Here is a 25,283-nt window from a genome sequence, read left to right as displayed (position 1 = left end):
CAGGGGCACATGCCATGTGTATGAGGCCGTGGAACTCTCCACAACATGAGCCAAGTTGCACTCGAGAGCGTGCAACATGACCCATGCCGCAAACCGGTTGGATCAAGAATCGCTCTGTGTGCATGCGTTGAATCAATCTCGGATCCGACAACCGGGTAAGTCGACCGTCGAGTCGCGCGGACAGTTATCACTCGGGTGAATGCCAGCGTTTTCCATCTCATCTCATAAATGCAGTGAAGATGATGCGGTTGATTGTCCACCGCAAACTTCGAAAGGTGATCGATCGTTCTCTTTTGTGCAATGTACAATCTCGCTCGTTCAAAGAGTGACAGTACCGAACGTCCCCGGCGCTGTCCGCAGTCGTGTACCACGCCCCGTCGGTTTCACGGCAGCTCCCGTTGAAAGAGTTACCCTTGGCCTGCAAATCGCACCCGTCGTTCGGTTCACCGCGACCGGACCAGCAGAACCCAAACAAACGGGTCCGCTACACCGGCGACGCAGCAATAACCCGCTCCCGGCGAGGCCAACCACAAAATTGACCCTGCCTCCAATGGCGTGCGCGTGCGCGTGCTCCCCCGAACCCCCGCTCATCGCAAGCGCGTGATTCATTCCGCGCAACCTCCACTCCACGGCGTTGGTGCGGTGTTGCCTCCCCAGTCAGTCCGCCTCTCCGCCCTTTGTCTCTCTCGTGTTGTTTATTCTTGCGCCGTCCAACTCCCAGCCAGCGCCGGCCAGCTCCTTCCTCGCCGCCGTTCCGTGGGTGATTCCCGGAGCCTGAGTTGCCGAGGTGCAGGTCCGGTTCGTCTTCTCCCCGGGGCTTCTTCTCCTGGTACGGGGAACTTTTCTCCTTATTTCTTGATTCCTTTTCCATTTCTTGTTCTTGTTACCTGCCTGCCTGGAAAATTATTCAGTTGATTCTTCCCCGTTCATGTTCTGATGATATTGAGCCACTCCTGCTCGCTACGTTCCCCTGCCGATTGGTAAATCCTGTGCTTGTGTCTGAAAAACTCTGAAACCATCCACCTGAAATCCATCAGGCTCTGTTCATCTGAAAACCCCTGCTATTTTACTGTATACTGTAACTCTGCAGGCATTAGTTAATTGTTAGGGCGGCATCTTTTTAGAAGGAAATAAACATGCTAGCATCAGCAGTACAGATTTAGGAACTCATAAATCTTGATGCTTCTTTGCTGAAGATTTATGAACCAACACAGATAGTAGATGGTAAAAGTAACATGTGGAAACCTTCATCTCTCCACAACCTTCTGCATTAGAAGTCAAAAGTTGGGGTGACAATTAACAAGTCAGAGTTGCATCAGGGCTGCTATTAAGGCCGCCCTAACAATTAACTAGTACCAATAAAGGCCGCCCCTCTATCTCTTCTTGTCAGCTACTGATAGTAGAAAACAGGGATTCCTCCACGCACCGCGGACCGTGCTGCGATCCACTCACGGTGGCAGCATGTGAAACCTCACGCACGTTTTCCTGCCACGTGATTAGAAAACAGATGTTTTTAGGCCCATCTGATCTGGTGCCGGCCTAGAACAATGCAACTTTTTCTAGAGGTCTTGGACTTGTTCATGGATGGAGTACGGTCACTTGTCGTTGCCTGTTGTAGTCTGCTGGGACAGTTGATCACGACGTGAGCTTTGTAGGCTTACCACATTTTCTGACCCTCTTAATTGATGTGTGACGGAAAATAAGGGGAAGATGCACCCGTACTTTTTCTGCGACGGAGACAGTAGTTAGAGCAAGTGCGCTTATTTATGCTTGCTGAAATGGGTCCAAATGCTTGTGGTCTATGGTTCATTTAGACTTACCAGGATGGTAAGACCTTATAGTGTGGTAATTTTTGCATTGGCACACAAAAGAGCTTACTTATGCTGTTCATTCTACAGCATTATGTAGTAGTAGAACACTAGAAATATAATTACATTATTATGGTCATTTTTGTCCAGCTTGAAACATCATGGTCTTTTTTGTCCAAATTTAATTGCCATTTTTAGTGTTATCTGCGAACTGTTGTAATAGGAAGAAAAACAGAGATAATATCAATAATCTCACTACATGATCTCTTGACTCATGCCAACTTGGTCAGATTTGAAGCCACTTCCTCTCAAAAGTAATGACGAACTTATGTTTGAAATTTAGTCAAATAGAAAGTACAACTGCATTCAATTATCTACTCATCTAATATGTATGTTAATTTGTCGTCATTTCACACTTGAAGGTTGAACCTCAGTAAGTTGAAGACAACATGTTTCGTAGGAAGCACACTTCTCATTTCAATTCAGATGATGCTGAGCAGCGACAAGCAAAGGTACTAATTGAAAGTCAGGTTTTGGTTATGCTGTAGAACTATTACCATGTAAAGTACATGTTCTAGGTACTAATATATACAATGATGGTGGATTCATTAGTTTCTTTCCAAGGTTTTTATCAAGCTTCCATCTTATGTGAATATCTAAACAAGTTTTTTTCTTTCCGGAAAGGATATCTAAACAAGTTAACATGGGCAAAACTTTGAACCTGAATATAGCATAGTAGCCCGAATGGTTCTGGCTTAATAAATGAAGAACAAAGGCAGATATATGTAAGTTATCACCTATATATTATTTATTTGATGCGAGACAAATAGTTTGACATACTCCCTCACAAAGGATTGTCATGTCTTATGTTGCGACGGGAATGATACTGTGACAATATGTCTCTTTGCATAATTTTTTGTGGTAGTTCAGATCTTACGTAGACTACTGAATGATATTCTGTTTTGCATAAAAGCCCGTAATGTAGCATTTTTACTCTTTAAGAGTGTGAAATGTACACAAGCTTTTTTACATGTGCTTCTTTTGATACAAATGTATGTTGTAACTGATTCAACATAGCCCCCTTCCGTATCGAGACTGTAGAAGCTCTATTATGAATCCTTTAGATGTTTCCAGTTCAGCGGAAGCCCGTAAGCAATATCGATGCATACTAGTTCTTGTCAAAGAGAAAACTACCTTGGTATCTTCATCTTGGTTAAACATATATACTACTGTTTTTTCGTCCATTTCTCATGAAACAATCTTCCGTGAGCAGATCAACGAACTGAGAGCTGCACTTGGGCCTGCGTCTGCCCGTGGCGACAAGTACTGCAGTGAAGCATGCTTGGCTAGGTATCTCGAAGCCCGCAACTGGAATGTTGACAAGTCTAGGAAAATGTTGGAAGAAAGTCTCAAGTGGAGGGCAGCTAGCAAGCCTGAGGATATTCGCTGGGTAAATATGCATTTTCCTTCCTTGAAATGCTCAAGTGATTTCATTCCAAAAACTTGACCAAGTAACCAAGCATTCTTTTGATTGTTTTCATTTTCATTTCAGCCTGATGTTTCTGTGGAAGCAGAAACAGGTAAAATGTACAGGGCAACTTTCACAGATAGAGAGGGGAGAACTGTCGTTATTATGAGACCTGCAAAGCAGGTAAGCACTTGCTGTTTTTTGTGGGCCTATGGCTTCCTTAACCTCGAATTCACCTGCATAATATTTTTTAAACAATTTCAGAATACATCGTCTCATGAAGGGCAGCTTCGGTATCTTATATATACCTTGGAGAATGCAGTTCTCAGCCTGCCTCAGGGTCTAGACAAAATGGTGTGGTTGATAGACTTCACAGGATGGACGCTGGCCAATGCAACCCCCATAAAGACTGCCAGAGACAGTGCAAATATCCTGCAAAACCATTACCCTGAGAGGCTTTCAGTTGCGTTTTTGTTCAACCCCCCAAAAGTATTTGAGGCTTTCTTTAAGGTGTCGCCTCTGAACACCATCCTTTCATTACCTTGATTCTGTTCAGAAAGATTTTCGAAAAGAGCTATATTCTGTGTTTATGATGTTCCAACTGAAATGTTTCAAATGGTTTCAGGTTATAAAAGTATTCCTTGACCCGAAATCAATCCAGAAAGTCAACTTTGTTTACAAGGACAACGAGGAAAGTATGAAGACCATGTACAAGCACATTGATCCAGAAGTCCTTCCGGTGGAGTTTGGAGGGAAGAACATTGTGGTGTACAACCATGAGGATTACTCTAAGTTGATGACAAAGGATGACACCAAAACAACAAGCTTTTGGGCAGCAGATGGTAGCCATGCCGTAAACGGGGGCTCGGTGCCTCAGGTCATACCGCAGTCGTCACCGATTGTTGCTAAAGCAAGTTGAGGAACATCGGCGAGCCATCTCACCTGTTATTGCAAAAGTAAGTTGAGGAGCTTCAGCGAGCCAATGTGACGGTTCACAGCTCTAAAAGAGGAATATATATATCGATACGTTGAGGATGCTTGGATAAATAAATGTAACTGCAATATCTTGCATGTGATGTTACAAAAATAGTTATTACTAGTATATCCCCAAACAAGTGATCTCACAACAGTTCCATATTCCGTTGGCCAATAATTTGAAACACTAAAGAATAATTCACTTATTATTTACCCGTCTTCCATCTGTATTTTATTATACACTTAAATTTGTAATATGCAGCTGCCATTTCAGGAATATTAATCGAATTTGTTTTTACCATTTCCCCAAGTTACTCCATATATACCCTCCGCAAAAAAACTCCATATATATGAAAAGATGATGGTCATAGAGAAACCTCATGTCTATGATCTCTTTTTAATATTCATATGTAACTGCTTTTCTCTCTGGTTGCAAACTCGCAATCAATTCATAATCAATCTCGTGATCTTGTCGGAGTGGTTAGGGTTGTGAGGCAAAGTTTGCGGAGACAATGGTCGAGCCAAGAGAGGGGACATCCATGAAGTGTTCAAGGACAGGAGTGGGTGTCAAGGTTTTGGATGTTCATTGGTGTCTCCTAGACTTAAAATTTATGTTTATCTAGTCGTTGATGATGTACACCAGGTCGGTGAGAGCTATTTTACGACAGAGTTCACGGAACAATAGAGTTAGACAACCGGTCTTTCAGATGGAGTGTAATAAGGCGTAATAAGGCGGCAGGGCCGGATGGTTGTCCTATGGAGTTTTAGTGGTCCTTTTGGGAAGGTGATTGAAGGTGACCTTAGTGCACATTTTGCGGATTTTCACAAGATTGTGCTTTCTTTTTACAACTTGGATTTTGGGTTTATCACACTACTCCCAAAGTGTCTGGAGGCAATCAAAGTTCAAAAACTCTAACGTAATTGGAGCTAACGAAGTTCATATGCTGTATTGTTGTACACTCCCCGTCCTTGTTTTTTTTCCAGAAAACTTTCAATCTATCCATCCTCGATCACGGTAGTACAATGAACACCATAAATAATAAAAATTACATCCAAATTCATAGACCACCTACCGACGACTACAAGGACTAAAGCAAGCCGAAGGTGCTCCGCTATCATCGCCCCTCCATCGCTGGGGTTGGGCACAACTTGTTCTAGTAGACAGTTGGGAAGTTGTCATGCTAAGGCCCCATAGGACTAGCGCACCAGAACAGCAACCGCCGTCGATGAAGAATAACGTAGATCGAAAGGATCTTGTTTGTTGGTGTGCATATATTTTTAGCTCTTTGATTTGATCAACAAAATATAAATTATGCGACAAACAAAGATAAATTTTAATTTTTGTTCAAATATGAATTCAATGAAACGCATTTTGATACAAACAGACGCACATCCTACAAGACAGTGTAGGGACCATAGCAAGTACTACCTCAGTCCTGGTTTACTGGTCTCGTTCGCACATTATGCTAAATTTCGACCTTAGATTTAACTAACAAAACGTTAATACATGTAACCGAAAATAATGCCACTGAAAACTATGTTCAAATACGAATCAAATGATATAATTTTTGGTGACATGCATTATTATTTTCTTACTTAAATATATGGTTAAAGTTTGGCACAAACAATACGGAGTTAGTACCGTATCGTGGACTGCCGACCTTCCCCTGTGCCGAAAGAGACGATATTTTGGGGGTCCCTGTGCCGTTCACATGCATGCAGTACGGGCCCCGTCACACATCTGGTGGGATGCGATGTCCACTACGAAAGTCTTGCCACCGGACCCGATCCCACACGTCAGAATCCAAAGCACTTTGGCGCAAGTCATTAACCGCTCCGCAAAGCTCTTCATCGTCCACAAGCTGACCCCTCCAAATCCCTCCCCATCGCAACATCAACAGCAGTGGCGTGAGATTCCACAGATTCATTCCACGCCGTCGTTTCGGTGTCGCTTCCTTCCCCGGCCCAGCTCCTCCCTCTGTCCCTCCGAGAGGTCAGGACTCAGCTGGAGGAGAAAAGTCCAGCCCAACTCTATCGACATCTCTCCTTTTAACGCCAGTCCAGGTCTCGCCGCCATTGCGCCAGGGACTCTCGGAACCCCGGTTCTTGGTCATCGTCGCAGGTCTTGTTCGTCTCCCGGGGCTCCCGTCGAGGTCGATCCTGGTACGCATGGAGATTTTTTCTTGATTCAGTTTTCATTTATTGTTCTTGTTTGTCCTGCTGGATTGACAACTGCTGTGGTGGATTCTTGCCCAATCATGTTCTGATTATGTATTCAATTACTCGTGCTCGGGTTATATTCCCTGCCCTTGGTGATTCATGATCTTGCGCTTGTCTCTGTGAAACCATTCATCAGGAATCTGTCATTCTCTGTTCCATGTAACTGTGACTCTGCGTGTATGAAACTATGAACATCAGAACATGTTCATCTTTTAGTGGGGAAAGCTTTAAGTATTCAGAAATCTTCAGCCTATTTTCTTATGAGCCCACCCGTCTTCTTCTTTCTGATTCATGCTGCCTTAGGAGATCCGGGATTTCTGCGCATCGAAATGATAAAAGTAACGTGTTGAACCTTCAGCGAACTTTCCCCTTAAGGCTTTGTTCGGTTACACCCCGTCTCAAGGGGATTGGAGTGGTTTTGGCAGGAATTTGACTTGTATGGGATTTAATCCCTGCCAAACCCCTTCAAAACCATGCCAACCGAACACAGCCTAAAGGTCAAAGTCGGGCAATAATACTTACCACTTACGTGCATTTCCCGGCCACGTGATTTGAAAAAACGGATGTTGCGATCCGACCTGGTGCCATGTTACAACTACCATAGGTTTACTTGGCCTTTGTTAGCACTGCTTGACAGATACCACGATTGTTTCTAGAGGAGATCGACAGCAGATTCTCCCTAGGGGTTGTGCTTTTCCATTCAGCGAAATTGCTTGTGTTTTCGGTGTCATAGTGTGGTACAGTAGTGATTAGGACGACGTCAACAGGCTTGACATTTGGCTGCTGTACGTGCCGAAATGATACATGCATGATAGCAAAATAAGGGAAAGAGGCACCCATCGTTTTGCGCTGATAGAGACAATTTATAAATCAATGTCTTGCTTATTTATGCAAAAAATGTTTGTGGTCTACAATTCATTCGGACTTGACAATATGGTAAGATTCATTGTATGGTAGTCTGAAGTATGAATATTGACACACAAAGTATACTATGCATTAATAGGCTAGAAATCTAAACACTCGCTCCGTTTCAAATTACCGAAAAAGGGTTTTCCCCCGTTTTGTATACAAAGCAACCAACCGGGACAACCAACGATAGGTGCTGGGGCTGAAGCAGCACAGACACGCCCAAAAGGAATGAAAGAGAAAATACAAGAGAAACAAATGCCGACAACGGCGGATCAACAAAAAACGAAGAAGCCTCGTGGCCGCTGCATCCACCGGAGATCGCCCACCAAGCTTCGAGCCTCTGAAGCACCTCCAACAAGAAGGGACGCGACGATGACGACGTTGCTGCCAAGGGTTTTCCCGGTATGCGGTGAGGAGAGAGGAAGGATAGCCCCGACGCCCTCCAGGAAGGTCCGGCGGCACCCTCATGCGCCACCGTGTCGGTGTCGGCCAAGCCAACAGGGATTTCTCCCGATCCCAACCTTCAGCTCAGGCACTCCGGAGCTCACCACCAAACTGACCACCACCCTGCGCCAACCCGGTCATGAAGCTACCCACGCTGTCTCACCACGGCACCGTGAAGCATGGCCTGCACAATGAAGAAGAGGAGCCGGGACTAGGGCAGCAACACCGTCGGCACGTAGGAGGGCCCCACCTCCACCGTCAATGACGGTAGCTGACCGGACGCAATAACGGGAACATACCAGGCCTGTGGCCGCACATGCCCGGCAAGGATCTCTGAGGCCCGTAAAGTTCCCGCCTTCGCGCTGCAGCCGGCACGCTGTCGGCGGCGCCGCCCCTGTCCAAGCCGCTCCCCTGCCTCCCCGCACAGAGAGCCGCCAAGTGGAAGCACCACCTCCACGCGCACCGCCGGCCACCACCACCAGGTCGCCGGACCGCCACCAACCGAGCCGCACCACCACCGCACGCCCGCGACGGAGAGGAACCAACGCAGCCGCCGGGAGCCTGAGGCCGGACCCAGCCGCCGCCCACGCCGCCTGCCGGACGGATCCAGGCGCCACGGCGAGGCGCGCTCCACCGCGCAGCCGGCCACGCAGCGCCACGCCCGCCAGGAGGCCGCGCGCCGCCATGCCGCGCCGCCACGTGCCCACACCCGAAAAAGCAGCCCGCGCCACCCCGTCGCGCCGGAGGAAGAACAAGCCCGCCGGCGCCCGCGCTGGTCAGCCCCCCTGGCGGCGGCGAGGGAGGAGGGAGGAGGGGAAGCTCGCGGCGGGAGGATCTGGGAGCCCTCCCCGGCCGCCTCGCGGGTGGCGGCGCGGGAGGGTAGGGTTTCGCGAGAGCGGGGGGTGCGTGGATTGGAGAACTCAAGACAATCTCTTTATATGGCCCGTTTCAGATTATATGAAGTTATAGCTTTGTTCGGAGTCAAGTTTGTAAAAAAATGTGTTAATATATTTCACTAAGTTCATACAAAAATGGGCTAGTATCCACAATGTTAAATATATATCGTCAGGAAATATATTTTATGATGAGTCTAAAGAAAATAATTTGGTGTTACAGATGTTGATCAAACTCAAATGATTTGAAATGGATAGGGTATATTGTTATCACCTTTCGTCCAACTTCAATTGCCGTATTGTGCGTTACAGGAGATCGACAGCAGATCTTTCTAGGGGCTGTACTTTTTCATTGAGTGAACTGCTGGTGTTTCGCGATTCATAGTCTGGTACAGTGACTAGGACAACGTCAATAGGCTTGACATTTGGCTGGTGTACGTACTGAACTGGTACATGATAGTGTCAACTAGGGGAAGTAGGCAACCATCGCCTTGCACTGATAGAGACAATTTGAAGTTAATGCTCTTATTGATTTATGTGGAAATGGATTCAAATATTTGTGGTCTATAATTTAGTCAGAGTTTGCAGTAATGGTAGGTAGGATTCATTGTTTGGTAATCTTCAGACATATACACTTTGGAGTATGAATATTTGCGCACTTCGTTTCAAACTATTTGAAGTTCTAGCTATGTCGTAAGTCAAACTTCTCCATATTTGACCAAGCTTGTAGAAAAAATTACCCAGAAACTATAACATCAAATATTTATAGTGTGAAAATATATTTTTTGATGATTGTATCAAAATTAGTTTGGTGTTGTAGATGTCAATATATTTCTTCTAGGCTTGGTCAAACTTAAAGAAGTTTGAATCAGCGCCGCCAGCAACGAGAGAAGTTTGAATTATTATCACCTTGTGAGCAACTGTAATTGCCATTTTATAGTGCTGTGGTTGAAGTTTTTACAATACCAAAACAAAAGTAAGATAACATCAAGCATCTCTCGTTGGATTTGCGACCAACTTTCAGAGTCTTGATATTTTTCATCCAGTCTAGTTTTATGTTTCTCTCAAAAGCCACTATAAACTTATTTGGAAGTCTGGTCAAACAAGAAATTATATTTTTCATACATATGCATTCGTATCAATTGTGCAGAATCAGGCATGTATATTAAGTGACCATCATTTCAAATTCTGTTATTCTTTAATAGATGTTTGATAGTTCTTGCACGTACTATTTAAAATGTAACTGCACTCAAACATTTGAAGTGGGTTTGCACAAGGGTTGGCCACTGTCACCTAATTTTGTTCCAAATATATTTTCTGTTTAAAGGTTGAGCATCATTGATTTAAAGGGAACATGTTTCGGAAAAAGCAAGCTTCTCATTTCGATTCAGATGATGCTGAGCAGAGACAAGCAAAGGTATTTTTGAAAATTATCATATTCTGGTTACCTTGTGGAACTATTAGCATGCAGATTTTATGGCTCCTAGTAAATAAATTACAATGTTGACCCCCATCCTAACAAGAAAAAGAAAAGGTAAAAAAAATCGTGGTGGCTGCATTAATTTGTCTATCTCCGGCTTCAACCTTAGTTGCATTTGTAATAAAATGAAAATGGTCAAACTGTAATATAGCCAAGTAGAATCCTGAAAGATCATGTCATGGTAAATCAAGAAGAAAGGGACACCATGTCAATTTATCTCCTACATACATACTATATTTATTGTGACCCAAACAGCTTATTCTCGGTCCTTGTGTTATGAGTTAATTTTGCTGTCATTACATCTTCACCTTTCATGGAATATTTGTTTCTCCATGATAACGATTCTCGGTTTTATGCACGATTACAAAGTTATGTGGAGTTTGTGTATCTTGTTCTGCTTAAAGAAATATAAACGCATCAATCCAGCTGTATAATGTACTTCAGATACTTCCTCGCAAGGATGATCACATCTCACCCTCTGATGATAATGACCATTTGAAAAAATGTGTCTTACTAAGCATAGTCTTTTGTCAGCAATTCAGAGTTCACGTAGTCTACTAGTTCAATTTTTTTTTTGCACAAAATCCCACAATGTAGAATTTTAGGAGTTCGAAATGTCTGACCATGCATTCTTTCATCTAGCTGTACATACACCTGTATGTTGCAGCAGAATCACCATAATCCCCTTTTGAACCAGAGCCTGCAGAGTCATTTTCATCTTTCCACTTACTGGAAGCTCGTAAGGGGCCTACGGTGATAAAAAAAAATACTAGTTCAAGGAACTTGTGTTCATTGTTATCTGTATAAAGCATACAGGGTTTACACGTATTTATTATTCTAATCTGTTAATTCAAAGATGTCTACTATTTTCTCGTCATTTCTCTCATGTAACAATCTCCTGGGAACAGATCAAGGAACTAAGAGCTGCTCTTGGGTCTTTATCTAGCCGTGGAGAAAAATATTGCGATGAAGCATGCTTGATAAGATATCTCGACGCCCGCAACTGGAATGTTGACAAGTCTAGAAAAATGCTGAAAGAAAGTCTCAAGTGGAGGGCAACTAAGAGACCTGAGGATATTCACTGGGTAGTTTTTCTTTTTCACTTTCCTTGTTTCTATTCATCAAGTTGCTAAACTCTCCGTTAATTGTCTTATTCCTCATTTCAGCCGGATGTTTCCGTTGAAGCAGAAACAGGTAAAATGTACAGGGCAACTTTCACAGATAGAGAGGGCAGAACTGTGGTTGTAATGAGACCCGCAAAGCAGGTAAGAAGTCAACATGTTCCTAGCTTCAGAACTGTCACCCTCTAGCTTGCTTGTCCTAGCTAGAACTCACATGTATAACATTTTTACACAATTTCAGAATACATCGTCTCACGAAGGGCAGTTGCAATATCTTGTATATACCTTGGAGAATGCAGTCCTCAGCCTGCCTGAAGGTCATGACAAAATGGTGTGGCTGATAGACTTCACAGGATGGACACTGGCCCATGCGACCCCCTTCAAGACTGCCAGAGACTGTATGAATGTCCTGCAAAACCATTACCCGGAGAGGCTTTCAATTGCGTTTCTGTTCAATCCGCCCAAAGTATTTGAGGCTTCTTTCAAGGTGTAGGCTTTTTTCGGAAGTTACCGCTTCATAAACGTAGTCTTGCATGATGGATAAGTCTGTGTACTAGGATCCTTGTGGGGCTGCAGCACATGGTCCTTGTGGCAGTTAGGAGGATAAAGTCCTGGACCATCAAGGACTGGCTGTTAGGATAGAGTTCTGTTCTTGACCATCAAGGACTGTCAGTTAGCATCTTAGACTAGCATCTTAGACTAGCATCTTAGACTGGCATCTTAGCAGCATCTTAGCATATGCCTTGGCTGGCTAGCAGCCTATAAATATGTATCCCCAACCCCTCAGGTAGGCATGGCATTGTGTGAGAAATAAACCAACGAAAATTGTCCCAACTCTCCTAGTGTCATCCACAACTATCAATGCTCAGGTTGAAAGGTCTAACAAGTGGTATCAGAGCCAGGTTAACCTGCACCCTGAGCATTTCCTGTGAGCAGCCCAAGTCGGTAGCAGCAGCTGCTCCGTCTGCCTCTGGTTACCTTCCTCCCTCCGGACTGTCGAGCAGCAGCTCGTCTTCATCAGCCTCCTCTTCACGCAACAGCCCCCCTGCAGCGAGCCATGTCTGCAGGTCGCTCTCAGCACACGGCTACCTCGAGCATGCGGCGCCGGCAAGAGGCCGAGCGCGCCGTGGCAGAGGAGCGTGAGCGAGCGGCTGTAGCAGCGGCTGCTGCGGCGGCAAGAGTGTCGAGGCTGGCTGCAGCGGAGCTGGCAGCAGCCAGAGCGGAGGTAGAAGCAGCCAGGGCGGAGGTAGAAGCAGCAGCAGCAGCAGAAGCAGCCCGTGAGGCTACGGCGGATGCCAAGGCACTCCGCGGCAGCCCCGGCAGCTCCAGCAGCTCCGCGCCTGCGGACGACGGCGTCGACGCAGATCGCGCCAAAGTGGCGCAGGAGCGGACGGCGCAGTGGGCAGCCGAGCACGCCCGCGCTCCAGGTGGAGGCGCGCACCGCGACGGCGGCTGCAACGACCAGGACCGCGGCCTCTACGAGGTCCGGACTGTGGTCAGGGATGTTGGTTCCAGTGTTGGGTGGCCTACCCTCACTAAAACCAACTACGTCGAGTGGGCCGGGATCATGAAGGTCAGGCTCCAGGTGCGGCGCATGTGGGAGGCAGTCCAGGACAGCAACGTCGACCACCTAGAGGATCGACGGGCGCTGGACGCCCTCATCGCCGCAGTCCCGCCCGAGATGCAGTTCTCGCTTTCCAACAAGCGGACTGCCAAGGAGGCTTGGGACGCCATCGCCGCAGCACGCATCGGCAGCGACCGTGCTCGCAAGTCCACCCTGCAGGCACTTCGTAAGGAGTGGGAGAACCTGGGCTTCAAGCCAAGTGAGGACGTTGATGACTTTGCTCTCCGTCTCAACACTCTGCTGCAGAAGATGGTGAAGTTTGGCGATGCCACCTACACCGAGGAGAGAGCTGTCGAGAAGCTTTTTCGGTGCATTCCCGAGAAGTACAAGCAGATGGCTCGCTCGATCGAGTCGTTGCTGGACCTCTCCACGATGACGATCGAGGAGGCGATAGGTCGACTCAAGGTCGTCGACACCGACGAGCCACAGCCCCCCTCGGGGCCCGTCACCACCGGCGGGAAGCTGCTCCTAACTCGGGAGCAGTGGGATCCCAGCCTTGGTGACAAGAAGGGGGAGCCTTCCTCCTCGACGGGCGGCCGCAAGCGTGGCAAGCAGCGTAAGGCGCGAAGAGGCCCCCCGGGCAGGGCACAAGGACGTGCCGAAGGTGACGCCCGCGGAGGCGCCAAGGACGGCGCCGCTGGCAAGCCCAGGCCGGCACAAGACAACAGTTGCCACAACTGTGGCCGGTTTGGCCATTGGGCCAATGAGTGTCGGCAACCACGACAAGGCCAGGCTCACGTCGCACAGGCGAAGGAGGAGGAGACGGCTCTGTTCATGGCGCATGCAAGCATTGAGCTACCCTCGGCGACTCCAGTCGCAAAGGCTTTCATCCACCTCGATGAGCCAAAAGCACATGCTCTTCTCGGCGATGGCTCCGGGAAGGACAAGGCTACGAGGTGGTGCCTCGACACCGGCGCCACCCACCACATGACCGGTCGAAGGGAATTCTTCGCCGAGCTCGACTCCGATGCGCGAGGCTCCGTCAAGTTCGGGGATGCCTCCGCTGTGGAGATAAAGGGCGTCGGCTCCGTCATCTTCACCACCAAGATGGGAGAGCACCGGCTGCTCACCGGTGTCTACTACATCCCCGCGCTAAGGAATTCCATCATCAGCTTGGGACAGCTGGATGAGAACGGCTCACGCGTGCTGATTGAGCATGGGGTCCTACGCATCTGGGATCGCCAGCGTCGCCTTCTCGCCAAGGTGCCCAGAGGTGAAAATCGACTCTACGTCCTTGATGTGCAGGTGGCACAACCGGTCTGTCTCGCTGTCCGTCGAGACGAGGAGGCGTGGCAGTGGCATGAGCGCTTTGGGCACCTTCACTTTGAGGCCCTGAAGCGTCTAAGTGCCAAGGAGATGGTGCGAGGCCTGCCATGCCTCGACCATGTGGAGCAGTTCTGCGACATCTGCGTACTGACAAAGCAGAGACGACTCCCCTTTCCCCAACAGGCGAGTTTTCGGGCTAAGGAGAAGCTGGAGCTCGTGCACGGAGACCTGTGCGGCCCGGTGACGCCAGCCACACCAGGAGGTCGACGCTACTTCCTGCTGCTCGTCGACGATCTTTCCCGCTACATGTGGGTGATGATCCTCGGCAGTAAGGGAGAAGCGGCGGACGCCATCAGGCGCGCGCAGGTTGGTGTGGAGGCGGAGAGCGGCCGCAAATTGCGCGTGTTGCGCACTGACAACGGCGGCGAGTTCACGGCGGCTGAATTCGCGTCGTACTGCGCCGATGAGGGCATCCAGCGCCACTACTCCGCGCCGTACAGCCCGCAGCAAAACGGCGTCGTCGAGCGGCGCAACCAGACGGTTGTGGGGATGGCTCGGGCTCTCCTCAAGCAGAGAGGGATGTCGGCTGTCTTCTGGGGAGAGGCGGTGCTAACGGCCGTCTACATCCTCAACCGCTCTCCTACTAAGGCACTCGACGGCAGAACTCCGTACGAGGCCTGGCATGGGCGGAAGCCGGCGGTCTCTCATTTGCGGGTCTTTGGCTGCCTTGCGTTCGCCAAGGAGCTCGGCCACATCGGCAAGCTCGACGACAGGAGCACTCCGGGAGTCTTCATCGGCTACGCGGAGGGCTCAAAGGCCTACCGCATCCTCGACCCAAAGACACAACGTGTGCGCACAGCGCGAGACGTCGTGTTCAACGAAGGGCGAGGGTGGCAATGGGACAAGGCGGTGGACGACGGCTCGACGCCGACGTATGACGACTTCATTGTCGAGTACGCTCACTTCAAGGAACCTGGGGGAGCAAGCAGCTCCTCTTCACCGGGCACGTCTACCCCGGCCCCCAAAACTACATCGACTCCGGCGCCTGCTACACCGACGACACCACAACCAGCGACGCCGCATACTCCAGCCCCGGCGGTCGCCACTCCGGGCTCGTCTTCATCAGCACCAGCTCACGCAGAGCACAACCCGATGAAGTTCGCTTCCCCGCTCACTCACGACGAGGAGCGGGTCGACGCATGGTATGGAGGCGAACCGCTGCGGTACCGTACGATGGATAATGTGCTCGGCGACCAGCCGGTGCCAGGACTGGTGCCACGTGACCTGGAGGCGCAGCTACAGCTCGTGTGTGAAGACGGCGAACCACGGTCCTTTGCAGAGGCCGAGAGAGACGCGGCATGGCGCGCCGCGATGAAGTTGGAGATGGATGCGGTCGAGCAAAACCGCACCTGGGAGCTTGCTGATCTCCCTCGAGGTCACCGCCCAATCACCCTTAAGTGGGTGTTCAAGCTGAAGAGGGATGGAGCCGGCGCCATCATCAAGCACAAGGCTCGTTTGGTGGCCCGAGGCTTCTTGCAGCAGGAAGGAGTCGACTTCGACGACGCTTTCGCTCCCGTGGCACGGATGGAGTCCGTGCGACTTCTCCTTGCGCTGGCTGCCCAGGAGGGCTGGCGTGTCCACCACATGGACGTTAAGTCGGCATTCCTCAACGACGACTTGAAGGAGGAAGTCTACGTGCATCAGCCACCGGGGTTTACGATTCCCGGCCAGGAGGGCAAGGTGCTCCGCCTGCGCAAGGCTCTCTATGGCCTGCGGCAGGCACCCAGGGCGTGGAACGCCAAGCTGGACTCCACGCTGAAGAAGATGGGTTTCGATCAGAGCCCGCATGAGGCTGCCGTCTACCGACGGGGGAGTGGAGGAAATGCCCTGCTGGTGGGCGTCTACGTTGACGACCTGGTGATCACCGGCACCAAAGATGCAGAGGTGGCGGCGTTCAAGGAAGACATGAAGGCCACGTTCCAGATGAGTGACCTGGGGCTCCTCTCCTTCTATCTAGGGATTGAGGTGCACCAGGACCACTCCGGGATCGCGCTTCGACAGTCCGCCTACGCCAAGCGCATCGTTGAGCTAGCTGGGCTCACCGACTGCCATCCAGCTCTCACTCCGATGGAGGAGAGGCTGAAACTAAGCCGCGACAGCACGACGGAGGAAGTGGATGCTACGCAGTACCGACGCCTTGTGGGGAGCCTTCGCTACCTCACTCACACACGGCCGGACTTGGCATTCTCCGTCGGCTATGTCAGTCGGTTCATGGAGCGACCAACGTCGGAACACCAGCAGGCAGTGAAGAGGATCGTCCGCTACATAGCAGGGACCCTCGACCACGGCCTCCACTACCCTAGGTGTCCTGGGGCGGCACACTTCGTCGGGTACAGCGACAGCGACCATGCCGGCGACATCGACACCAGCAAGAGCACGAGCGGGATCCTCCTCTTCCTCGGCAAGTGTCTCGTGAGCTGGCAATCAGTCAAGCAGCAGGTGGTGGCCCTGTCCAGCTGTGAGGCTGAGTACATAGCGGCCTCCACCGCCTGCACTCAGGCGCTCTGGCTTGCTCGACTGCTTGGTGATCTTCTCGTTCAAGACACCAAAACGGTGCAGCTCCTGGTGGACAGCAAGTCCGCCCTGGCCCTGGCAAAGAACCCCGTGTTCCACGAACGGAGCAAGCACATCCGACTGAGGTATCACTTCATCCGCAGCTGTGTGGAAGAAGGGAGCATCGAGGCGAGCTACATCAACACCAAGGATCAGCTCGCAGACCTGCTCACCAAGCCCCTTGGGAGGGTCAAGTTCCTCGAATTTTGCTCCAGGATTGGGATGATTCAACTCTCCCACAAGACGACGTACAAGACTTAGGGGGAGAATGATGGATAAGTCTGTGTACTAGGGTCCTTGTGGGGCTGCAGCACATGGTCCTTGTGGCAGTTAGGAGGATAAAGTCCTGGACCATCAAGGACTGGCTGTTAGGATAGAGTTCTGTTCTTGACCATCAAGGACTGTCAGTTAGCATCTTAGACTAGCATCTTAGACTAGCATCTTAGACTGGCATCTTAGCAGCATCTTAGCATATGCCTTGGCTGGCTAGCAGCCTATAAATATGTATCCCCAACCCCTCAGGTAGGCATGGCATTGTGTGAGAAATAAACCAACGAAAATTGTCCCAACTCTCCTAGTGTCATCCACAACTATCAATGCTCAGGTTGAAAGGTCTAACATTGCATGCCTCATTTTTATCAGGAAGCACTTTCATTTATTTCTTAAGAACAGCTATTGACCGATACAAAAAGGTACCATACTTATTTTCCAACTTGAATGTTTCAAATGCTTTCAGGTTCTCAAAGTACTGGTTGACCCGAAATCAGCCCAGAAGCTGAACTTTGTGTACAAGGAGAACGAAGAGAGCATGAAGACAATGTACAACCACATTGATCCAGAAGTCCTTCCTGCGGAGTTTGGAGGGAAGAACAATGCCGTGTACAACCATGAAGATTACTCCAAGTTGATGACAAAGGATGACATCAAAACGGCAAGCTTTTGGGCAGCAGATGTTAACCATGTCATCAACGTGGACTCGGTTCCTGAGGTTAAGCCGCAGCCGTCACTAATTGTTGCTAAAGCAAGTTGAGAAACATTGGCCAGCCATCTCACAAGGTGTTGCTAAAGCAAATTGAGATGCACCAGGCAGCCATTATGAGCTTACGATGGCCTTCAGTGCAGTTCTGAAAAAGGTATAAAGAAATGCAACTGTAGAATATCTTGCTATACTTTACCATCATCAAATAAGTGATTTCATTACTATCCCATGGCCAAGATATCCACACACTAATTAACATCAAGTGGTATTTATTTTTGGGAAAGATCTAGTGGTAGAGTACTCCGTATAGCTATGTTGAGGATGCTTGGATAAATAAATGTAACTGCAGAATGTATAGATATGTTGAGGATGCTTGGATAAATAAATGTAACTGCAGAAAAGAATGTATAGATATGTTGAGGATGCTTGGATAAATAAATGTAACTGCAGAATGTATAGATATGTTGAGGATGCTTGGATAAATAAATGTAACTGCAGAATATCTCGCTTGTGATGTTACAAAAATAGTTACTACTAGTCTATCCCCAAATAAGTGATCTCACAACAAAATCATATTCCCTTGGCCAAGAATTTGACGCACTGAAGAATCCAAAGCCCTTTGGCGCATGCCAGCGATGCCGGCATGTTACTCCCCAGAGCGCTTCACCGTCCACAAGCTGACACTCAACCGCAACATCAACACCAATTGCGTGATTCCACAGATCCAATCCAAGGCTTCGTTTCGGTGTTGCGTCCTCAACTCCTCCCTCTGTCTCCCACTCCCTCGCTTTGACTATTCCCTCGCTCCCGCTCCCGCTCCCGCTCCAACTCTCTCGGCATCTCCCTTTTTAATAACGCCAGCCAGCGACGCCTGTGCAGGTCAGGTCTTGCCGGCATTGCGTCGGTAAATCTCGCAATCCCACGTTCTTGGTCATAGTCGCAGGCCTGGTCCGTCTCCCTGGGGCTCCTCTCCTCTCCCGGTCGATCCTGGTACGTACGGAGATTTTTCTTGATCCACTTTTCATTCCCTGTTCTTGCTGTCTTGCTGCTGGATTGACAACTGATGTGCTGGATTTCTTTCCCATTCATATTCTGATGATGCATTGAACTACTCGTGCTCGGCTTATATTCCCTGCCCTTGGTGATTGATAAAGCTTGCGCTTGTCTCTGAGACCATCCATCAAGAACACCTCATTCTCTGTTTCATGTCGCAGTAACTCTGCTAGCTAGTACGAACATCACACCATGGCGTTGCAGAGGGCGCCACGCCCCATCGGCCGTGCCTGGATCGACAGACGGAGCCACGCGCACGCGCTGGGGGCGGGGCAACCTTCTCCCCTCCTCTTCCTTTGCCGAGTCCACGGCCGGCGGCAGCGGCTGGGTGAAGAGGATCGTGCGTGACCACCAGGCCCACGGGACGGCGCGGGGAAGGTAGCTGCGCGCCTTCCACGGGACAGCGGCCTCCAGGCGGGAGACGGCGGCGGGGAGCGCCGTTGCGGGGAGAGCGAGGACGGACAGGAGTGGGGGCTCTGTGCCGCCGTCCACCTTCCCCCCAACCCCTGATCTAGATCTTCCATGGGGGGAATTTTAGAGGAAGAAGATAGAACCGACATGTGGGCCCCACATGTTGACAGATAAAATTAATGGAGTAGCACACTAGAATTCGAACTAATACCTCCGTTTCAAATCTTTTGAATTAGCTTTGTCTGAAGCCAAAGTTCTCTATATTTGACCAAGCCCATAGAAAAAATTGCTGATATCTATAACATCAAATACTTATAGTGTGGAAAAATATTGCATGATGAATCTAGAATTTGTTTGGTATTGACATCGATGTGGTCAAATTTAAATAAGTTTGATTTAGGATAAAGCTAGAACTTCGAAAAAATTCGGCACGGAGGGGGATATTATTATCACCTTGTAACCAACTGTAATTGGCATTTTATAGTACCATGGTTGAACTTTTTTACAATACCAAAACAAAGTGAGGTAACACGCATCTCTCGTTGTATTTCCAACCAACTTTCACAATATTGACATTTTCATCATGTCTAGGTTTATGTTTCTCTCAAAAGCCACTATAAACTCATTTGGAAGTCTGGTCAAACAAGAAATTATATTTTCCATACATATGCAGTCATATCAGTTGTGCAGAATCTAGCATGTATATTAATTGACCATCATTTCAAATTCTTTTGTTCTTCAATAGATATTTGATAGTTCTTGAATACATATGCATTCATATAAATTGGTGTTTTCTTGGAAGTACTATCTAAAATGTAATTGTACTCTACTCAAACATTTGAAGTGGGTTTACACAAGGGTTGGCAACTGTTACCTAATTTTGCTCCAATGCCTTTTTTGTTTAAAGGTTGAGCATCATTGAGAGTTGAAGAAAACATGTTTTGGAGAAAGCAAGCTTCTCATTTTGATTTAGATGATGCTGAGCAGAGACAAGCAAAGGTATTTTTGAGAAACGATATCATACTCTGTTTCCTTGTGGAGCTATTATCATGCAAATTTCATGGCTGCTAGTTTAACAAAAAGTTTCATGGTGGTCGCATCTGCCTGTCTCGCGCTTCGTCCTTATATGCATTTGTTATCAAATGAAAATGGTCAAACTATAAACTTAATTTAACCAAATAGTAGATTGAAAGATGTGAAATAAGGGTCACTATTTTACTTTCTCTCACACATACATTTATTGGGACGCAAACAGGTTATTCTCATCTCTTTGCTATAATTGATGTTCACCTGTCATGGAATATTTTCTTTCTCCATGATAACAACTCTCGGTTTTATGCATGCACAACTCCACAGTTAGGGCATCTCCAACACCGTCCCCCAAATCAGACTCACTATCCATCCGCAGACGCATCCAGACTCATTTGTATACACGGATACGGGAGCCGACCATCCAACCTTGTCCATCAAACATCCACCCATGTTTTTATCTAAAGTCTGCAACACTCAAACTAACTATAGATGAGCACAATTCTTTGAGTACCGAATATATTCAATTGCAACACAAGTTCAAATTTAAATATTAAAATCCAAAAGTTAAGTTTTCAAAAAAAAGTCAAACTTGAATTCAACTTATGTTCTAGTTGTCCCCGTTAAACGCTCATAGATACTCAATCAGATCATTCTTAAGATGCACATGAGTTCCTCGATGCCAAATATGTTGATGCATTTGGACGGAGGAGCTTCTCCTTCAGTCAACCTAGCAAACAATGAAGACCGCTGCAGCATGTTGATGTCATTGTGACCCAGGCATGCCAAAGAAAGTGTGCCAAGTCCAGAGGTCTTGTGATGCAACAACTTCAAGAATGATGGTGGGCTTCTTGACATAACTGTGATATTGCCCTTGTACAACATATGGGCAGTTATTCCATCTCCAGTGCATTCAATCAAGAGATCCGAGTATACCTGGCCACTCTCTTGCTACTGAGAGTGCCATGACCTTTCAGTGTTTGCGACAGTTCGTTCTTTCAAGTACTGCAGTCCAACACCTTGACCAGTGCAGTAGAAAACCTAACCATAGCAACTACACATGTGCTTTCAGATATCCGGAGGTACTTGTCCCACGAATCTGTGGTTGTGCCATAGTCCAGCATCCTCAATGCAGCCATACACTATAGGTAACCAGAGAATCCAATTTTTCCAGTGACATCCTTCTTCAAGTTGAAGTAGTCATCATAGGCCCAGACACCATTGTAGAGGCAATCAAAAACATTTTTTCGCATCCCAAAGTGCAGACAAAAATTGTCCACAAATAGAGCATCAGGGGCAAAGTAGTCGTCCATCAGCGTCAAATGCCCTCATGACCTCTTCAGATTCAACACTCGATGTCCCTTGATTGATCCGTTGAAATTCAAAACATGCTCCGCACTCTCCGCATCCACTTGGGCCACCTACATCATCGCATTTTCAGCATCATATTCACCCTCATCTGACGAGGACGGCTCCATGAAGTTGTTGTAGAAGTACTCGTTTTCCGAATCCATCGTGGTTGCTTCAAAGTATCAAAGTAAAACAATTGTCAATAGTTTGGCTATGTCATTTGGACAAACACTTGTCTGGCATGGTGTCCAGTGTGAACGACAGGTGCAGGAGCGGAGGGTACTTGGGCGGCAGATGAACGAGGGGGAGGGGGGGTAGCATATGTAAAGCGGGCTTGGTGCCCGGGTGGAGCGGCGGAGGTAGGCCTGGGCGGGTGGCTAGGTGGTACAACGGCATTGTTGTTGGCCTGGAAGGGAGCGGACACAAAGCAATGGGGGAGGGATGGCGTGGGAAAGATGTGGGCTCTGGTGGGGTTTTGGGTGGGCCGGGGTATCTTGAGTCCTATGTGGGGGATGTCCAGACTCCCCACAAACCTCCCCCAACTTTGCATCCAATTTGCGGGAATTCAGACGTGTAGACTTTTTCGCGGACGTATGCATCACCACATTGGATGGAAAAAATGGCCCAGACATTTGTTGGTGTTTTATGGCACGGCATTGGAGATGCCCTTACATAGGTTTTTTTTTGCAGTTGTATATGTTGTTTTGCTCAAAGGGATATAAAATGCAACAATCCAGCTGCATAATCTACTTCCTACGTTCACTATTATAAGATATTTTAACTTTTCCGAATTGGATGAATATAGACACATTTTAGTGTGTTTGTTCACTCATTGAGTCTGTGTAGAACATATTGAAATATCCGAAACATCTTATATTTGTGAACGGAGAAAGTACTTCTTATACTTCCTTGCAAGGATGGTCAAACCCTCTGATGATAATGACCATTTGCAAAATGTGGTTTACTTGGCATAGTGTTTTGTTAACAATTCAGGGTTCACGTAGTCTACTAGTTGAAATTTTGTTTTGCACAAAATCACAGGGTGTAGAATTTTAGGAGTATGAAATGTCTGACCAAGCATTTTTTTCATCCAGTTATACATATACCTGTATGTTGCAACCGAATCACCATAGTCCCCTTTTGAACCAGAGCCTCCAGGAGCTTTCTTAGGAGCCCTTGTGTTTCCAGTTGACTGGAAGCTCGTAAGGGGACTACAGTGATAAAAATATAAGTTCTTGTCACAGAGAACTGTTGTTCCTTCTTTTTAATAAAGGGCGTTTTTTAACTTAAAATGTAGCATTAAGCGGATACATTATCAACAACATCCAGTCTTTGCATAGCTAAGATGCACAGAGCCAAACACGCAGTCTAACAAAAGAAAAGATAAAAACCGGCATATCAGCAACAAAGAAGTAATAAAAGACCGACACTATGCCTATGTCGAAGGAGGTGGTGTACCGATCCAGAGATTATGCTATCACCCATATTAGGTAAAAACCTCCCTGGCTTCCCGCTCCAACCGCATACAGATACAAGGTTCAACTATTGTTCATCGTTATCTGTATAAAGCATACAAGGTTCACACGTACTCCCTTTGGTTTTATATACAAGGCCACTTTCAAAAATACAATTTGCATCTCTACAATGCCTCTATCCCTTCCCGAGAAAAATCAATTAGATTTTTGCCTTGTATGATGATGCTTATTAATGCAAATGTTGCATGCAGCCATAGAGAAAGAGGCACCACGTGCAACATGTTTAAATACTAGCCTGAATCATGAGAGGTTTTTCACATAATTAATTGTGCTATTGATTAGTTATCATAATTTTCTTGGTATATGAAAAATGGGATAGTGGTCTTGTGTACAAAAACGAAGGGAGTATTTATTATTCTATTCTGTTAATTCAAACATGTCTGCTATTTTCTCATCAATTCTATAATGTAACAATCTCCTGGGGACAGATCAAGGAACTGAGAGCTGCACTTGGGCCTTTGTCCGCCTGTGGAGAAAAATATTGCAATGAAGCATGCTTGGTAAGATATCTCGAGGCTCGCAACTGGAATGTTGACAAGTCTAGAAAAATGCTTGAAGAAAGTCTCAAGTGGAGGGCAGCCAGGAGGCCTGAGGATATTCGCTGGGTAATTTTTTTTTTAATTTTCATTTTCCTTGCTTGCATTCATCAAGTAGCTAATGTCCTCATTAATTGTTTTATTCTTCAATTCAGCCGGACGTTTCGGTAGAAGCAGAAACGGGTAAAATGTACAGGGCACCTTTCACAGATAGAGAGGGGAGAACCGTGATCGTAATGAGACCTGCAAAGCAGGTAAGAACTCAACATGTTCCTAGCTAGCTTGGGAACCGCCGGTCTCCTAGCTAGAACTCACCTGTATTTTTATTTTTTAAAACAATTTCAGAATACATCATCTCACGAAGGGCAGTTGCAGTATCTTACATATACCTTGGAGAATGCAGCCCTCAACCTGCCTCAAGGTCAAGACAAAATGGTGTGGCTGATAGACTTCACAGGATGGACACTGGCCCATAGAAGTCCCTTCAAGACTTCCAGAGAGAGTATAAGTACCGTGCAAAACCATTACCCGGAGAGACTCTCAGCTGCATTTATGTTCAATCCGCCCAAAATATTTGAGGCTTCTTTTAAGGTGTGGCCTTTTTTCTTCGTAAATGTAGTGTTGCTTTATCCAGGAAGCTCTTTTAAAAAAAACAGCTATAGATCGATACAAAAAGGTACCATACTTGTTTACCAGCTTAACTGTTTCAAATGCTCTCAGGTTCTCAAAGTCCTGATTGACCCGAAATCGGCCCAGAAACTTAACTTTGTGTACAAGGAGAACGAGGAGAGCATGAAGACAATGTACAACCACATTGATCCAGAAGTCCTTCCTGTAGAGTTTGGAGGGAAGAACAATGTAGTGTACAACCATGAAGATTACTCCAAGTTGATGACAAAGGATGACATCAAAACGGCAAGCTTTTGGGCAGCAGATGTTAACCATGTCATCAACGTGGACTCGGTTCCTGAGGTTAAGCCGCAGCCGTCACTAATTGTTGCTAAAGCAAGTTGAGAAACATTGGCCAGCCATCTCACAAGGTGTTGCTAAAGCAAATTGAGATGCACCAGGCAGCCATTATGAGCTTACGATGGCCTTCAGTGCAGTTCTGAAAGAGGTATAAAGAAATGCAACTGTAGAATATCTTGCTATACTTTACCATCATCAAATAAGTGATTTCATTACTATCCCATGGCCAAGATATCCACACACTAATTAACATCAAGTGGTATTTATTTTTGGGAAAGATCTAGTGGTAGAGTACTCCGTATTTGGTAGTACTCCTTCCCACAAAATAGATCTCCCACGTTTTGTCTTGATTTTTTTAAATGATCAAAATTATAGGTCAACATTCACTATAAAAGGTAAATATACTATGAATACATATTGGGTGTTTCCCCTACCCCAGTACGTTTTTACACCCCCTTGATAAAAGTGGATCGGTCGTCCCTACCATGACGCCAGACGGCACCACCACCCTGCGCTCGTCCATCATCACGAGTTCGCCGCCTAGAATCGGCTTACACCTGGCTACGCAAAAACTGAACTTGAACAGAACTTAATGAGCAC

General features: G+C 47.3%; 3 protein-coding genes across 4 annotated transcripts; all 3 read left to right on the top strand.

Annotated features, from left to right (window-relative positions):
- Nucleotides 1–450: 450 nt before the first annotated feature.
- On the top strand, nt 451–4,528 carry LOC119286833 (phosphatidylinositol transfer protein PDR17-like). The gene is made up of 6 exons (XM_037566301.1): nt 451–829; nt 2,231–2,320; nt 3,082–3,258; nt 3,361–3,459; nt 3,541–3,786; nt 3,902–4,528. Exons 2-6 carry the CDS (start codon nt 2,258–2,260, stop codon nt 4,193–4,195), a joined length of 879 nt encoding a protein of 292 aa, XP_037422198.1. The 5' UTR covers nt 451–829; nt 2,231–2,257; the 3' UTR covers nt 4,196–4,528.
- Nucleotides 4,529–6,118: 1,590 nt separating this feature from the next.
- On the top strand, nt 6,119–18,302 carry LOC119286832 (phosphatidylinositol transfer protein PDR17-like). The gene is made up of 6 exons (XM_037566300.1): nt 6,119–6,414; nt 10,045–10,134; nt 11,106–11,282; nt 11,364–11,462; nt 11,560–11,805; nt 17,558–18,302. Exons 2-6 carry the CDS (start codon nt 10,072–10,074, stop codon nt 17,849–17,851), a joined length of 879 nt encoding a protein of 292 aa, XP_037422197.1. The 5' UTR covers nt 6,119–6,414; nt 10,045–10,071; the 3' UTR covers nt 17,852–18,302.
- Nucleotides 18,303–18,484: 182 nt separating this feature from the next.
- Nucleotides 18,485–24,901, top strand: LOC119286831 (phosphatidylinositol transfer protein PDR17-like). 2 transcript variants are annotated; one of them, XM_037566299.1, is made up of 6 exons: nt 18,485–18,790; nt 20,172–20,263; nt 23,607–23,783; nt 23,870–23,968; nt 24,090–24,305; nt 24,435–24,901. In XM_037566299.1, exons 2-6 carry the CDS (start codon nt 20,201–20,203, stop codon nt 24,726–24,728), a joined length of 849 nt encoding a protein of 282 aa, XP_037422196.1. In that variant the 5' UTR covers nt 18,485–18,790; nt 20,172–20,200; the 3' UTR covers nt 24,729–24,901. The 2 variants fall into 2 exon arrangements, with proteins under 2 accessions (XP_037422196.1, XP_037422195.1); XM_037566298.1 differs by having other exon boundaries at nt 18,490–18,790; nt 24,060–24,305.
- The last annotated feature ends 382 nt before the right edge of the window (nt 24,902–25,283 follow it).

The sequence above is a fragment of the Triticum dicoccoides genome, chromosome 4A, assembly GCF_002162155.2.
Source record: "Triticum dicoccoides isolate Atlit2015 ecotype Zavitan chromosome 4A, WEW_v2.0, whole genome shotgun sequence".
NCBI lineage: Eukaryota > Viridiplantae > Streptophyta > Magnoliopsida > Poales > Poaceae > Triticum > Triticum dicoccoides.
Note: the sequence above shows the minus strand (reverse complement) of the source record. Positions and strands in the feature narration are given on the sequence as shown.

Excerpts from the sequence above, each read along its gene's own strand:
- LOC119286832 (XM_037566300.1), top strand. The coding sequence starts at position 10,072 with ATGTTTCGGAAAAAGCAAGCTTCTCATTTCGATTCAGATGATGCTGAG. Across the intron at positions 10,135-11,105 it reads CTGAGCAGAGACAAGCAAAG|ATCAAGGAACTAAGAGCTGC; the intron begins GTATTTTTGAAA and ends TCCTGGGAACAG. Across the intron at positions 11,806-17,557 it reads TATTTGAGGCTTCTTTCAAG|GTTCTCAAAGTACTGGTTGA; the intron begins GTGTAGGCTTTT and ends AAATGCTTTCAG.
- LOC119286833 (XM_037566301.1), top strand. The coding sequence starts at position 2,258 with ATGTTTCGTAGGAAGCACACTTCTCATTTCAATTCAGATGATGCTGAG. Across the intron at positions 3,259-3,360 it reads AGCCTGAGGATATTCGCTGG|CCTGATGTTTCTGTGGAAGC; the intron begins GTAAATATGCAT and ends TTTTCATTTCAG. Across the intron at positions 3,787-3,901 it reads TATTTGAGGCTTTCTTTAAG|GTTATAAAAGTATTCCTTGA; the intron begins GTGTCGCCTCTG and ends AAATGGTTTCAG.
- LOC119286831 (XM_037566298.1), top strand. The coding sequence starts at position 20,201 with ATGTTTTGGAGAAAGCAAGCTTCTCATTTTGATTTAGATGATGCTGAG. Across the intron at positions 23,784-23,869 it reads GGCCTGAGGATATTCGCTGG|CCGGACGTTTCGGTAGAAGC; the intron begins GTAATTTTTTTT and ends TCTTCAATTCAG. Across the intron at positions 23,969-24,059 it reads TAATGAGACCTGCAAAGCAG|AATACATCATCTCACGAAGG; the intron begins GTAAGAACTCAA and ends AAACAATTTCAG.